This window comes from Nerophis lumbriciformis, linkage group LG10, assembly GCF_033978685.3.
Source record: "Nerophis lumbriciformis linkage group LG10, RoL_Nlum_v2.1, whole genome shotgun sequence".
NCBI classification, from domain to species: Eukaryota; Metazoa; Chordata; class Actinopteri; order Syngnathiformes; family Syngnathidae; genus Nerophis; species Nerophis lumbriciformis.
In genome coordinates this window covers 17,983,448-18,000,595 of record NC_084557.2, presented here as the reverse complement: position 1 = coordinate 18,000,595, position 17,148 = coordinate 17,983,448, and the positions used below count along the sequence as shown (strand labels likewise).

At 40.5% G+C, this 17,148-nt stretch overlaps 1 protein-coding gene across 4 annotated transcripts in view; it reads right to left on the bottom strand.

Annotated features, from left to right (window-relative positions):
* tspan9a (tetraspanin 9a) overlaps nucleotides 1-17,148 on the bottom strand; it is a 636,097-nt gene that overhangs the window by 5,644 nt on the left and 613,305 nt on the right. For all 4 annotated transcript variants that reach the window (XM_061970155.2, XM_061970154.2, XM_061970156.2 and 1 more), the window contains 3 exons: nucleotides 16,338-16,439; nucleotides 15,938-16,069; nucleotides 12,283-12,366 (listed from right to left, as the gene is read on the bottom strand). In XM_061970155.2, coding sequence (XP_061826139.1) covers nucleotides 12,283-12,366; nucleotides 15,938-16,069; nucleotides 16,338-16,439 — 318 coding nt within the window. The remainder of the gene's footprint in view (nucleotides 1-12,282; nucleotides 12,367-15,937; nucleotides 16,070-16,337; nucleotides 16,440-17,148) is intronic.

The following is a 17,148-nucleotide window of genomic DNA, read 5'->3' as shown; positions in this document are numbered from 1 at the left end:
TGAACGAGCTGCAATTGACAGCAATGGGAAACGAGTCCGTTAATTCGAGTTGCACGATACAGATGTTAGAATATTACACTGCAAAAACTGAAATCTAAGTAAGATTAAATATCTCAAATAAGGGTGATAGTGGCTTATTTTCTGTCTGATAAGATAATTCTTCTCACTAAGCAGATATTTTGTTAGAGTGTTTTACTTGTTTTAAGGGTTTTGGTCCTAAATGATCTCAGTAAGACATTACAGCTTGTTGCTGAGATTTTATGACATATATTGAGTAAAACATGGTTGAAACTAGAATATCAACTGATGCAAAGCTGTGTCATTAACACTCACAAGTATTAAACTACTTTTTTAAATGATTGCTTACTTCAAGCATGAAAAAAAAATCATGATGCCAATCGCATATCATTATGTCAAAACAATGGCACTAGCATTTACTTAATTTAAGAATATTTTTCAACATATTGAGCAAAAAGTTCTCTTTTTTTTTCCTACCAAGAAAAGTGCACTTGTTATTAGTGAGAATATACTTATTTTAAGGTATTTTTGGGTTCATTGAGGTTAGCTAATTTTACTTGTTTTGGAAAGTCTTGACAAGCCGAATTTTCTTGTTCTATTGGCAGATAATTTTGCTTTGTTCAAATAAAATACGCCTAATTTTTGTATTCTTTTTTCTTGTTTTTGAACACTGACTTTTTGCAGTGTATAGCAGTGACGTGAGGCGGCAAAATATAAAATAAAAAATAAAAATTAAATTGTTATATGTATCCAGTGATTATACTATAAAGTTATTTTCCATTTAACTTCACCAGTTTTAGATTATTTTTATTCAAAATCGCTGAATTTTCACATTTGCCGTTCAAATACTGAGAAGAGACGGTGCGGTGAACAGCAGCCAGTTGAGGCACGTCACTCAGTGCCGCAACATGGATTGCGCAATGACTCGGCTAACTGCTGGCCTGCTGTGCAGTGAGACTGTATTGCTATATGAACTATATTATACATTTCCATAGTTTAGTTAGCTGAGGTATATAATGTACAGTGTATTTTGTCAACAACTGTATGTGTGTAAAGTATTTCTTGTGCTGAGCGATCATAAAACGGCTGCAAAAGACACACTGGCTGAGGCTTGCCTCCTGCACCCCCGCCGTAGAATTGTTATATCAACTAAAGCCCACACTTAAACTTTCCACGTGCAAGATTGAATCTATTTAAAAAAATTATTTCATAAGAAGCCAAAAAGTGCAAAAACAATAATGTTGGTGTTGGAGGAGTTGTGAATGACTGCAGGGACACAACATTAGAGATACACCTGCAGACTGCAGGTGTACCTAATTCACAACTCCTCCAACACGAACATTATTGTTTTTGTACTTTTTGGCTTCTTATTAAATAACTTTTGTAACCTATTTTCATGGGCTTTCCTCTTTGTGATGTTAAGTTCCTGTTATGCGCTGTTATACAGTATATGCCTTGAGCTCTTATTTTGAAGGCGCTAAGAGCGGAAGTGATGTCACGTTGCGGAGGTTTTTGAAAGAAGGTAAATAAAGTGGTCCTCGTGTAAACTGGAGCCTCCGTGTTTGTTATTTTGTAGTTTCATACAGTATAGGCGACATTTATAAACCCTCGGTTACACTTTTTTAAATAGATTCAATCTTGCACGTGGAAAGTTTAAGTGAGGGCTTTAGTTACGGCGCATGGACTTAATTTCAAAGTAAAGGTAAGACCATAATAAAGTTTTTTTTATTAAATGTGCTTTTTTGTGTGCTACAGTTTGTATGTGTAAAGTTAAAGTTACGTTAAAGTACCAATGATTGTCACACACACACTAGGTGTAATGAAATTTGTCCTCTGCATTTGACCCATCCCCTTGATCACCCCCTGGGAGGTGAGGGGAGCAGTGGGCAGCAGCGGCGCCGCGCCTGGGAATCATTTTTGGTGATTTAACCCCCAATTCCAACCCTTGATGCTGAGTGCCAAGCAGGGAAGAATGCTGGTATGAGCTTTTAAACATAACCCGTTAACTGCTGCCAATCAAATGGTGAATAAGATACTCTTTAGGGTTCATATGTTTGTAAATCTGACTGTGATGAAGTCAGTGCCTCACCAGCCATCAACCTCACCGCACGTCACTGGTGTATAGCAAGTATACACTTGAATTTGTTTTAATTCATTAGACTTCCCTTGAAGAACACACACACCCCCAAGAATGGTACAAAGGACCAAGCCTCAGATATTAGTATTTTTAAAATGTTTTAATTGGCTACACTGACAAAATTCCCCTAGTCAATAGTCTTGGACTTGTCCCCACCCTTGTGAACACTCTTTGACCCACTGGACTTGTCTTCTTTTTTTTTTTTTTACTTCAAAGAAAGGGAATCGTTCTTCTTTAACTGGCTCACTTTTGCAGAAGCTTGCTTGTGGTGCTTACGTATGCAGCCAACACTGTAACGGTGACCTGTGACCTGCGTGAATAAACGCTTGTGAAATCTTCCAGAAGACCCGATCTCTGACTGTTCTATAAAAGAACGCGGGTAGAGTCTTTAACGTAGACCAGTGGTTCTCCACTTGGCTCTCCAAGTACCGCCTCAATGACCAAGCCTTAAAACACAGTAGCTTGGTAGGCCTAAGTAGCCATTACAAAGAGGTTTTATTTAACAAGTATATTCAATATTTTTAGTCACTGTAACATTACATACAGTTTGAACAGTAACACTTTGATTATAATTTAATATATATAACCTGCTCAGTGTCCAGTTACCCAGTCATACCAAAGACTAAAAAAAGGGGACCCATTGCCTTCCTGCTTGGCACTCAGCATCAAGGGTTGGAATTGGGGGTTAAATCACCAAAATGATTCCCCAGCGCGGCCACCGCTGCTGCTCACTGCTCCCCTCACCTCCCAGGGGGTGAACATGGGGATGGGTCTCGTGCAGAGCATAAATTCACCACACCTAGTGTGTGTGTGACTATCGTTTTAAATTTAGCATAATTAAATAAAACACTACCGTATTTTTTGGAGTATAAGTCGCACCGGAGTATAAGTCGCACCTGCCGAAAATGCATAATAAAGAAGGAAAAAAACATATAAGTCGCACTGGAGTATAAGTCACATTCACAAGAATAGACATTTGAAAGGCAATTTAAAATAAATAAAGAATAGTGAACAACAGGCTGAATAAGTGTACGTTATATGACGCATAAATAACCAACTGAGAACGTGCCTGGTATGTTAACGTAACATATTATGGTAAGAGTCATTCAAATTACTATAACATATAGAACATGCTATACGTTTACCAAACAATCTGTCACTCCTAATCGCTAAATCCCATGAAATCTTATACGTCTAGTCTCTTACGTGAATGAGCTAAATAATATTAGATATTTTACGGTAATGTGTTAATATTTTCACACATAAGTCGCTCCTGAGTATAAGTCGCACCCCCGGCCAAACTATGAAAAAAACTGCGACTTATGGTCCGAAAAATACGGTAATCACTTAATTGATCCTTTGGCATACATAGTGGTACACATACCACAGTTTGAGAATGACTAACAGACTATAAAAATGATGTACATTTGGTTGACAAAAGAGCTTTTAATACCATCGGCATATCATGATAATACACATTTTAGTTGTCTCCCCTAAACTTGTTAGAAACTCTGTTTCTTACAAGTATTATCACGGGAGGACGAGGAATAACTAAATATACTACGCTACACACCGTAGGAGGATATGCTAATCGCTAAACTGGAGCTCCTGAATGCAAACGGAAGTGGGAGGATCGATAATATTAATAACGACAGAAACGATACCAAATACAGTGGATTAGATCGATATTTTTTATTATTACAAAATATATTGCCATTTTTGTTATTGTTTACACACTCAGGAAAGCAACATGGCTATTTATTGACGTTCGATTAATTAATTTGATGACTAGCTTAGCTCTGTTGTACACTGTCGAAACTAAACATGCATGTTGGTTTTTTAACTGTCTTGTCCATTTTATATAAGTGTTTTATGAATAAAATTATAAAAGATAAGCAAAATTGGTATTGATTTACTGTGTGTACTGTATACATATACGGTACAAATATAATGTGTATATATACACACACACAGTATATATGGACATATATATATATATGGACATTATATATATATATATATATATATATATATATATATATATATATATATATATATATATATATATATATATATATATATATATATATATTACTGTATACACACTGTACACATTAATCATGATCAATCACAGGGGATTTACTCGACTCCTTGGTAACATTTTTTCCGACAGTTCCTTCAGGCTGTATTGTGTGTATATATAAATATATATATATATAAATATATATATACACACACACACACACACACACACACACATACATATATATATATATATATATATATATATATATATATATATATATATATATATATATATATATATATATATATACATACACATATATATATATATACATACACATATATATATACACACATATATATATATATATATATATATATATATATGTATGTGTGGGAAAAAAATCACAAGACTATTTCATCTCTACAGGCCTGTTTCATGAGGGGGGGTACCCTCAATCATCAGGAGATTTTAATGGGAGCATTCGCATACCATGGTTTATATAGGGCACAGAGTGGGTGGGTACAGGCTGGCCTAGGGGCGTGGTGATTGGCTCATGTGTTACCTAGGAGGTGTTTCCGTCTATGGCGGCATGCTGTTACAATTTCGCTGCGCTTGTTGAGGGATGACAGGTCTGGATGGTAAATAATAAACAGTTTCTCTTTCAAGCATAGGTTGCATCTTTTATTACCACTATTGTAAGGTGTGCTGGATGCAAGAATTTGCCATGTTATTGAATATTCAACATTATTGTCTTTGAGGTCCCAAATGTGTTTGCTGAGTTCTGTGGTATTTCGCAGGTTTTGGTTCCTGAAAGAAGCCTTGTGGTTGTTCCATCTGGTTTTGAATTCTCCCTCGGTTAATCCTACATATGTGTCGGATGTGTTAATGTCCTTGCGTATTACCTTAGATTGGTAGACAACTGATGTTTGTAAGCACCCCCCGTTGAGAGGGCAATCAGGTTTCTTTCGACAGTTACAGCCTTTGTTGGTTTTGGAGTCGCTCTGTCCGGGGGCCGACGGCTCATTTGCAATTGTTTTGTTGTGGTTTGAGATGATTTGTCGTATATTGTTCATGCAGCTGTAGCTCAATTTAATGTTGTTCTTGTTGAATACTTTTCTTAGGGTGTTGTCTTTGGGAAAGTGTTTGTCAATCAGATTGAGGAATTTGTGTCCAATGTTAGTTGAGACGTTTTTGCTGTATGGGGGGTTGTACCAGATGATGTCGTTTCGTTTTCTGTTCTTTTTTGGCTGGTTTCCTGGCGTGGGTTCATAGGTGAGGGTGAAATTGTATCCGCTTTCATCAAGGGCTTTTTGGTACGGGGGGGTTGCTTGGTCAAATTCAGCTTTGCTAGATGACAGCATCGATAGCCTTTTATTGATTCCGGTAGGTATTCTTTTCGTGGTGGTGGGTGGATGGTTGCTGTCATGGTGCACGTATTGGAGTGTTGTGTTGGGTTTCGTGAATGGTTGGTAGCTGTTATTTCTCAGGTTGAAAGTGACGTCAAGGAAGTTGACGGTTTGCTTGTTGGCTTCAATCGTGATCCGTAGGCCGTTCTCTTAGAAAATTTGGCATATGCGCTTCTTGGTATTCTCGCTGCTCCTTGGCGAGGCGCAACACACTGCCAGTCCGTCATCACGGTAAATACCAAGGTTCAGATTGAGGCTCATCCACAACAGTACACCATGGCAAAAAAAGAACAATGCAACATTTGACGTCACTATGGGAAGTTTTGACGGAGCAGAAACGTGTGAACTCGTTGGGAGTTTCCTCCTCTCCCAGCTCGCTAGCCTCAATCTGAACCTTGGTATTTACCGTGATGACGGACTGGCAGTGTGTCGCGCCTCGCCAAGGAGCAGCGAGAATACCAAGAAGTGCATATGCCAAATTTTCAAAGAGAACGGCCTACGGATCACGATTGAAGCCAACAAGCAAACCGTCAACTTCCTTGACGTCACTTTCAACCTGAGAAATAACAGCTACCAACCATTCACGAAACCCAACACAACACTCCAATACGTGCACCATGACAGCAACCATCCACCCACCACCACGAAAAGAATACCTACCGGAATCAATAAAAGGCTATCGATGCTGTCATCTAGCAAAGCTGAATTTGACCAAGCAACCCCCCCGTACCAAAAAGCCCTTGATGAAAGCGGATACAATTTCACCCTCACCTATGAACCCACGCCAGGAAACCAGCCAAAAAAGAACAGAAAACGAAACGACATCATCTGGTACAACCCCCCATACAGCAAAAACGTCTCAACTAACATTGGACACAAATTCCTCAATCTGATTGACAAACACTTTCCCAAAGACAACACCCTAAGAAAAGTATTCAACAAGAACAACATTAAATTGAGCTACAGCTGCATGAACAATATACGACAAATCATCTCAAACCACAACAAAACAATTGCAAATGAGCCGTCGGCCCCCGGACAGAGCGACTCCAAAACCAACAAAGGCTGTAACTGTCGAAAGAAACCTGATTGCCCTCTCAACGGGGGGTGCTTACAAACATCAGTTGTCTACCAATCTAAGGTAATACGCAAGGACATTAACACATCCGACACATATGTAGGATTAACCGAGGGAGAATTCAAAACCAGATGGAACAACCACAAGGCTTCTTTCAGGAACCAAAACCTGCGAAATACCACAGAACTCAGCAAACACATTTGGGACCTCAAAGACAATAATGTTGAATATTCAATAACATGGCAAATTCTTGCATCCAGCACACCTTACAATAGTGGTAATAAAAGATGCAACCTATGCTTGAAAGAGAAACTGTTTATTATTTACCGTCCAGACCTGTCATCCCTCAACAAGCGCAGCGAAATTGTAACAGCATGCCGCCATAGACGGAAACACCTCCTAGGTAACACATGAGCCAATCACCACGCCCCTAGGCCAGCCTGTACCCACCCACTCTGTGCCCTATATAAACCATGGTATGCGAATGCTCCCATTAAAATCTCCTGATGATTGAGGGTACCCCCCCTCATGAAACAGGCCTGTAGAGATGAAATAGTCTTGTGATTTTTTTTCCCACACATACATATATATATATATATACATATATATATATACAGTATATATATACACACATATATACACAAATATATACACATATATATATACACACATATATATATACACACACACTATATATATATATATATATATATATATATATACATATATATGTTAAGTTAATGTATATATATATATATATATATATATATATACATACACATATATATATACACACATATATATATACACACACTATATATATATATATATACACACATATATATACACACACTATATATATATATATATATACATATATATGTTAAGTTAATGTATATATATATATATATATATACATATATATGTGTATATATATATGTGTGTATATATACATATATATGTGTATATATATACATATATATGTGTGTATATACATATATTTATATGTGTATATATATATATATATATGTTAATATGTGTATATATATATATATATATATATATATATATATTTATATAAATATGTTTATATGTGTATATATATATATATATATATATATATATATATATATATATATATATATATATATATATATATATATACAGTGTTGGGTTAGTTACTGAAAACCAGTAACTAGTTACAGTTACTAGTTACTTTATTTCAAAAGTAACTCAGTTACTAACTCAGTTACTTAAACCAAAAAGTAATGCGTTACTGTGAAAAGTAACTATTTAGTTACTTATATATATATTTTTTAATTTTTTTAAGGCCCCATTTAATGCCCTTTTAGCCTTCATTTTAGTACTGTTATTGCACTGGAGAATAATACAATCTGTTGTTCAACTTGACATGCATTTGCATCATTGAACTCTGCTAAGCAATGTGCTCTACATACAACACACAAAGACAAAGATATGTTTTAAAGGGCCAATTTGTTTCAGACCAGAACAAATTGACAAAACTATTTTAAATAGCTGCAACTTAACATACATAAGTAACAAACAGCATAATAACAACATAGCTGTAAAACAAGAAAGGCACACACTACATACATAAAGCCTAACCAGGCGTTTTCTCAAGGAATTCTGAAATAAAATCATGTCTGAAGCCCAGAACACTCTACACATTTCCCCACTTAGTTTAGAGAAAAGGAAATATTAGCCTGGCCCACTAGTATCCCTCTTTAGGTTTGTGAACTTTATAGTCTAAACATTTAGAGTGATGTGATAATCAAACACTCTAAAAGTTTAAAATGAAAGAGTATATAAGAGAATTGACAGAGTGTGTGTACCTTCACGTGTGCAGTGCCTCGTTAAAATCCAGCCGCTGTTGGAGGTGGAGGTGAGTGTGTCTCTTTACTAGCTTCGTCGAAGCATGTTGTTTTTGTCGCTGTTTCAGCATATTTGAAACTTACATTCAGCTAAAATGTTCTTTTCTTTGTGGTCGATAAAAGAAACGTACTGAAAATATCTCCATTTTAAGAAACTCGGCTTCGGGGTTCGCCATGACGTCTTGATAGTAGACACAGACACGCCCCCTCCCCCACACACACACTCACACACACACACGTACACACACACACACACACACACACACACACACACACACACACACACACACACACACACACACACACACACACACACACACACACACACACACACGTACACACAGACAGCGCGCGGCGCGCCTCTTTTTCGTCGCCTCTTCAGCAGCGACACTCAGATCTTCTCAGTTTCTAGCCGATACTACATAAAAAATAACGCAAAATAACGCAGTAACGCATCATGTAGTAACGGTAACGGAGTTACTGAATATAAAAAATAACGCGTTAGATTACTAGTTACCGCCGATAGTAACGGCGTTACAGTAACGCGTTACTTTGTAACGCGTTAGTCCCAACACTGTATATATATATATATATATGTATATATGCGTGTATATATATATATAAATATATATATATATATATATATATATATATATATATATATATATATATATATATATACATCCATCCATCTTCTTCCGCTTATCCGAGGTCGGGTCGCGGGGGCAGCAGCCTAAGCAGGGAAGCCCAGACTTCCCTCTCCCCAGCCACTTCGTCCAGCTCTTCCTGTGGGACCCCGAGGCGTTCCCAGGCCAGCCGGGAGACATAGTCTTCCCAACGTGTCCTGGGTCTTCCCCGCGGCCTCCTACCGGTCGGACGTGCCCTAAACACCTCCCTAGGGAGGCGTTCGGGTGGCATCCTGACCAGATGCCCGAACCACCTCATCTGGCTCCTCTCGATGTGGAGGAGCAGCGGCTTTACTTTGAGCTCCCCCCGGATGGCAGAGCTTCTCACCCTATCTCTAAGGGAGAGCCCCGCCACCCGGCGGAGGAAACTCATTTCGGCCGCTTGTACCCGTGATCTTGTCCTTTCGTTCATAACCCAAAGCTCATGACCATAGGTGAGGATGGGAACGTAGATCGACCGGTAAATTGAGAGCTTTGCCTTCCGGCTCAGCTCCTTCTTCACCACAACGGATCGATACAGCGTCCGCATTACTGAAGACGCCGCACCGATCCGCCTGTCGATCTCACGATCCACTCTTCCCTCACTCGTGAACAAGACTCCGAGGTACTTGAACTCCTCCACTTGGGGCAAGATCTCCTCCCCAACCCGGAGATGGCACTCCACCCTTTTCCGGGCGAGAACCATGGACTCGGACTTGGAGGTGCTGATTCTCATCCCAGTCGCTTCACACTCAGCTGCGAACCGATCCAGTGAGAGCTGAAGATCCTGGCCAGATGAAGCCATCAGGACCACATCATCTGCAAAAAGCAGAGACCTAATCCTGCATCCACCAAACCAGATCCCCTCAACGCCTTGACTGCGCCTAGAAATTTTGTCCATAAAAGTTATGAACAGAATCGGTGACAAAGGGCAGCCTTGGCGGAGTCCAACCCTCACTGGAAACGTGTCCGACTTACTACCGGCAATGCGGACCAAGCTCTGGCACTGATCATACAGGAAGCGGACTGCCACAATCAGACAGTCCGATACCCCGTACTCTCTGAGCACTCCCCACAGAACTTCCCGAGGGACACGGTCGAATGCCTTCTCCAAGTCCACAAAACACATGTAGACTGGTTGGGCAAACTCCCATGCACCCTCAAGGACCCTGCCGAGAGTATAGAGCTGGTCCACAGTTCCACGACCAGGACGAAAACCACACTGTTCCTCCTGAATCCGAGGTTCGACTATCCTGCGTAGCCTCCTCTCCAGTACACCTGAATAGACCTTACCGGGAAGGCTGAGGAGTGTGATCCCACGATAGTTAGAACACACCCTCCGGTTCCCCTTCTTAAAGAGAGGAACCACCACCCCGGTCTGCCAATCCAGTGGTACCGCCCCCGATGTCCACGCGATGCTGCAGAGTCTTGTCAACCAAGACAGCCCCACAGCATCCAGAGCCTTAAGGAACTCCGGGCGGATCTCATCTACCCCCGGGGCCTTGCCACCGAGGAGCTTTTTAACTACCTCAGCAACCTCAGCCCCAGAAATAGGAGAGCCCACCACAGACTCCCCAGGCACTGCTTCCTCATAGGAAGACGTGTTGGCGGGATTGAGGAGGTCTTCGAAGTATTCCCTCCACCGATCCACAACATCCGCAGTCGAGGTCAGCAGAACACCATCCTCGCCATACAAGGTGTTGATAGTGCACTGCTTCACCTTCCTGAGGCGGCGGATGGTGGTCCAGAATTGCTTCGAAGCCGTCCGGAAGTCGTTTTCCATGGCCTCACCGAACTCCTCCTATGTCCGAGTTTTTGCCTCTGCGACCGCTGAAGCCGCACACCGCTTGGCCTGTCGGTACTTGTCCGCTTCCTCAGGAGTCCTATGAGCCAAAAGAACCCGATAGGACTCCTTCTTCAGCTTGACGGCATCCTTCACCGCCGGTGTCCACCAGCGGGTTCTAGGATTACCGCAACGACAAGCACCAACTACCTTGCGGCCACAGCTCCAGTCAGCCGCCTCGACAATAGAGGCGCGGAACATGGTCCATTCGGACTCAATGTCCAGCACCTCCCTTGTGACATGTTCAAAGTTCTTCCGGAGGTGGGAATTGAAACTCTCTCTGACAGGAGACTCTGCCAGACGTTCCCAGCAAACCCTCACAATGCGTTTGGGCCTGCCAGGTCTGTCCGGCATCCTCCCCCACCATCGCAGCTAACTCACCACCAGGTGGTGATCGGTAGAAAGCTCCGCCCCTCTCTTCACCCGAGTGTCCAAAACATGAGGCCGGAAATCCGATGACACAACTACAAAGTCGATCATGGAACTGCGGCCTAGGGTGTCCTGGTGCCAAGTGCACATATGGACACCCTTATGTTTGAACATGGTGTTCGTTATGGACAATCTGTGACGGGCACAAAAGTCCAATAACAAAACACCGCTCAGGTTCAGATCCGGGCAGCCATTCTTCCCAATCACGCCTCTCCAGGTTTCACTGTCGCTGCCAACATGAGCATTGAAGTCCCTCAGTAGAACGAGGGAATCACCCGGGGGAGCACTCTCAAATACTCCCTCGAGTGAATCCAACAAGGGTGGGTACTCTGAGCTGCGGTTTGGCGCGTAAGCGCAAACCACAGTCAGGACCCGTTCCCCCACCCGAAGGCGGAGGGAAGCTACCCTCTCGTCCACCGGGTTGAACTCTATATATACAGTATATATATATATATATATATATATATATATATATATATATATATATATGTATATATATATACACACACATATACAGTATATTAATATATCGTTCTCTCCTATATCTACTTTGTAAATCTTCTGCTGGCTCCTTCCTGGAGCAAAGCCATGATGTCTAACAGACAGGTTCAATATTTTCAATACGTGGGCTGCCAGAACGCCCACTAAGGACAAACCTTATAACGTTCCCAGCAGAAGATGGAGGCGCATTGGATGTGAACGCCAATTGATGCAGACATGTTGCAGCAAAGGCAGACAGAAGGAACACAAATAAAAATGCAGGAAAACATCAAAAAGTCTCCTACCTGCACCACCAAGATGACCATGCCTATGGTTCCTAACAGATGCTTGCTGTCATCAAGCCACTCCTCCACTTTCTCAAAGCATCCCTAAATAAGGAGAACATATTGAAAAATCTCAACCAGTCAACTCCTGAAAGTGGTTGTGTGAATTATACAATGGAAGGGAGAGCATGTCTAAAGAAGTGAATTACTTATGACCGGAGCATTTTATATCCAGACATTTGGGTCATATAGACAGCCGTGTGCATTAAACTTGCAACATTCTAGAGATTTTAAAATGTGTCCACAGTTGGTTCAGTCAGAGGTCACATGCTGGTAATGAGGTGGGGTCATGTTGGTTTCAGCTGCAAAGTGGTGCCCCTTGTTGAGGCTGCATGTAGGACTTCCCTAGGTGGTGTGTGTGGCCTTTTTCTCTGCACAGGATTACAGGATTGGAGTGTGGCGCTTTCCCAGCGGGCGAGCTCAATGTCTGACTATTCTCTAGTTGGCAATTATTTAATCCCCTTCTTTGGACTGAGCAAACCCCGTAATAGAGCAGATTAGCCTTGTAATAGGGGGGAATTGGTAAACACAATGCAGCAAGGCTTTACGATGGACAAAAGTGGCTGTTGGCAGACAATGGAAAAATCATAAATAAGCAACACGAGTCACAGTTTAACAAATTGATGAGAATGGACTTCCAATTAAAGTTGTAGAGTGTAAATGTGTCTATTAGAAATAAAGTAAATGAAATTAATTCATTCAGGACTCCCAAAAACATTGACAGAACACACATTTTTATAGAAAATAATTATAGTTTTACAATAAAATCTAAAATCTGTATATATACATATATAGACTGTATATATATATATACATATGATATATATGTATATATATCATACATATATATATAAATATATATCATATATATATACTGTATATATATATATATATATATATATATATATATATATCAATCATATATATATATATATATTTATATATATCAATCATATATATTATTATATTATATATATATATATATATATATATATATATATTTATATTTATATACTTATTGTGCGATAAAGATATATATCAAAATATATTATTTAGTATATACAATTATAATAAAAACATTTCAAAATGGGTTACAAAGGCTCCTGATAGAGCTACTAATGTAAGTTGTAACATATTGCTTAATTTTCAGTATTTTATCACAACTTCTCTTAATGTACTTGCTAATTTATTCTGTTACTTATGTTATAAAGTGGTTCTATCCACATTTCTGTTAAAAAGTAATAAGCACTTATTTTTATATTGTTTGGCTACTTTACGTTGTAGACTATACTGCACATTTGGATAGGCATTATTCATCATACCAATGCTGATACTCAAATTATTCCAGGATTATGAAATGATAAAATGTTTAATCCTATCTGCAATCAGACGAAAACATAGGACTGTGTAACAATATCCATTAATATTATATAATGTCCTTCGTCCCTTTTGCAACATACAATACCTGTAATAAAGTCAATACTCCAACATTTTTAAATTAAACCAAAAAAATCAAATCAAATCATATATATATATATATATATATATATATATATATATACACACACATATATCCATGTACATATATATATATATATATATATATATATATATATATATATATATATATATATATATGCATATACATATATATATACATATATATATGTATACTGTTTTTTTCTGTACACACTGTATACTGAATTCTCTATGCTCCGTAAAAAATTAATAAATACAGTAAAATACAAGTGTTTCTCGCCTTCTGTATCAAAGTACTGCCACTTGCAACCTTTTCTGGCCCAATGCTGGCCTATTTTGCGGCTGTATTCATAACCAAAGTACGGCAACTGAGTCAACAACACGTGAAATTCTTTGGTAACTCCATTCCGCAGAACGTTACGTGTGCATACAGACGACGACCGGGACCATGTACAAAACCGGGGCCCACTTGTGAGGAAATTTGTTGTCAATTACTGACTCAAGCGCAAAGTTAGACAAAAACGAGGCACTGCCGTATGTGTACAACACTAGTAGTTCTGGAATTTTGGCTGTCAGAAAATGTGCTAAAGTGTCAGGTTGGTCTTCGCTTTTTAATCTTTCTTCCCTCTATTTTTGCCTCTGCTAACTTCTATAATAAAATCGAACAGTGATTAGTTTTTGGTGTCTCTGGTTAGACCAGGGGTCGGCAACCCACGGCTCCGGAGCCGCATGCGGCTCTTTGATCACTCTGATGCGGCTCAGCTACATACTTGCCGACCCTCCTGATTTTCCCGGGAGATTTCCGGATTTCGGTGCCTCTCGCAGAAATCTCCGGGGATTAATACTCACCGACTTTCACCCTAACAATAATAATAAGGGCGTGCCATGATGGTACAGCATTTTAGCACCCTCTACAATCTGTACAAACAGCGTGCCAGCCTAGACTCTTGTTGTATGGAGCTTCTGCTTGCACACGCAAGTGACAGCAAGGCATACTTGGTCAACAGCCACACATGTTACACTGACGGTGGCTATATAAAACAACTATAAGACTCTTACTAATAATGCGCCACACTTTGAACCAAAACCAAACAAGAATGACAAACACATTTCGGGAGAACATCTGCACCATAACACAACATAAACACAACAGAACAAATACCCAGAATCCCATGCAGCCCTGACTCTTCCGGGCTACAGTATACACCCCTGCTACCACCAAACCCCGCCCCCACCCCAACCCTGCTCCCCCACAAATCAACCCCCCCCCCCTCCATTTGTCGGTTTAGGCGGGCAGGGTTTGGTAGCGGGGGTGTATAATGTAGCCCGGAAGAGTTAGGGCTGCTTGGGATTCTGGGTATTTGTTCTGTTGTGTTTATGTTGTGTTATGGTGCAGATGTTCTCCCGAAATGTGTTTGTCATTCTTGTTTGGTGTGGGTTCACAGAGTGGCGCATTATTAGTAAGAGTGTTAAAGTTTTTTATACCGCCACCGTCAGTGTAACCTGTGTGGTTATTGACCAAGTATGCCTTGCTGTCACTTACGTGAGCAAGCAGAAGCCCCATACAACGTGTAGCTGGGCCGGCACGCTGGTTGTAGTTGCCGTTATATGCTGTACCATCACGGCACGTTCGAGAGGATAGTTGCCCTGATTATCGCAGTCTGCCGGAAAAATCGGGAAGGTTGACAAGTATGACGCTGTCAAGCGCCATTCATATAACACTCGCGGGCCGCACTAACATTCAATTTTCATATTAAGGTGTGGGCCGTGTGTCTGAGACCCTTGGTTTATACATAGCACAAAGTAAAAAAAAACTTTGTATGCAGTGTTATTTCATTTTAAATTTCAAAAGATTTTTGTGGCTCCCATTGTTTTCTTTAATTTGTGAAACTGGTCAAAATGGCTCTTTGAGTGGTAAAGGTTGCCGACCCCTGGGTTAGACAGTGAACAGTGTCTTGGTGAGCAATGATATTAGGAGCCTCCAACCCTCTTCTATTTTCTGAGCAGACATTCTGAAAGCCTGTGATTCAAGTAATGTGCATGTTTCACACACAAAACACCACATTTAAATGAACAATCTGACTGATCCACACGTATTGCACACCCTAAAACTGTCAATTCTTTAGTGTCCACTTACTCGGTTCCAGAACATGGTGGTGGCGTTCCGTCCACAGTCCTGGTAATGTTCCTGGCAGCAGCGGTCAGGAACGACCTTCTCTTTCAGGGCCTCGTGCCAATCTGTGTAGGCTATAACGCCGCAGCACTTCCACTGTGTAACACACACAAACACGATGCAGTCCGTCAGCCAGACGAGTCCATCACCTCACAGTAACTTGACTTCATTCACATTGTGGATTGCTGGGGTAATGGGATGTACTCAGACTGGCAGCCGTGAAAACACAATGTTGCATTAAGGCTAAGACAAGAAGCGAGGCAATACATTATCAGCAATGTACCACTCACAGCTGTGGCTTGTTATCAGCGCTAATGTATTATATCATATTTGATGTGACTGCATGCACGTTACGTCTGCCTACCTCTGCCTGGATAATGTTCCAGGCATTTCTCAGGCCGATGTTGTTTTCAGAGTTGTAGAGAGCCAGGCCGTCTTTCAAATCTTGCTTGGCGTTGTCGCTCACCTGCCGATTGGAAGATACAACGACATTAGCATCAGGCACGGCCACGCGTACCTGAGAATGGAACGACACCTCAGACAACAGTGGGTCATCTCTGCGGAGCGATCGCTGAACAACGGTGTGGAAAATCGCTCGACAATTGAAACCCGGGGAAAGCTGTCAAAAAACATGAACCTGTTTGAGGTCTGATCTCAGTAAGTAGGGTTCTTGCTTTCATGACTTTGTCAACCATGTTGTGTTTAGAACAGGGGTGTCAAACTCATTTTAGATCGGGGGCCACGTGGAGAAAACGTACTCCCAAGTGGGCCGGACTGGTAAGACCACGGCATGATAACTTAAAAATAAAGACAACTTCAGATTATTTTCTTTGTTTAAAAATACAACAAGCACATTCTGAAAATGTACAAATCATAATGTTGTTTTTTTTACACTTACATGTTGCTGTTAATAGTATTCTATCTTTATTTGTCATTATTTATACTTTCTAAATAAATTATGTGATAATGTTCATCAGTCAACTCCATCCATTCATCCATTTTCTACCGCTTGTCCCTTTTGGGGTCGCGAGGGTTGCTGGAGCCTATCTCAGCTGCATTCGGGCGGAAGGCGGTGTACACCCTGGACAAGTCGCCACCTCATCACAGGGCCAACACAGATAGACAGACAACATTCACACTCACATTCACACACTAGGGCCAATTTAGTGTTGCCA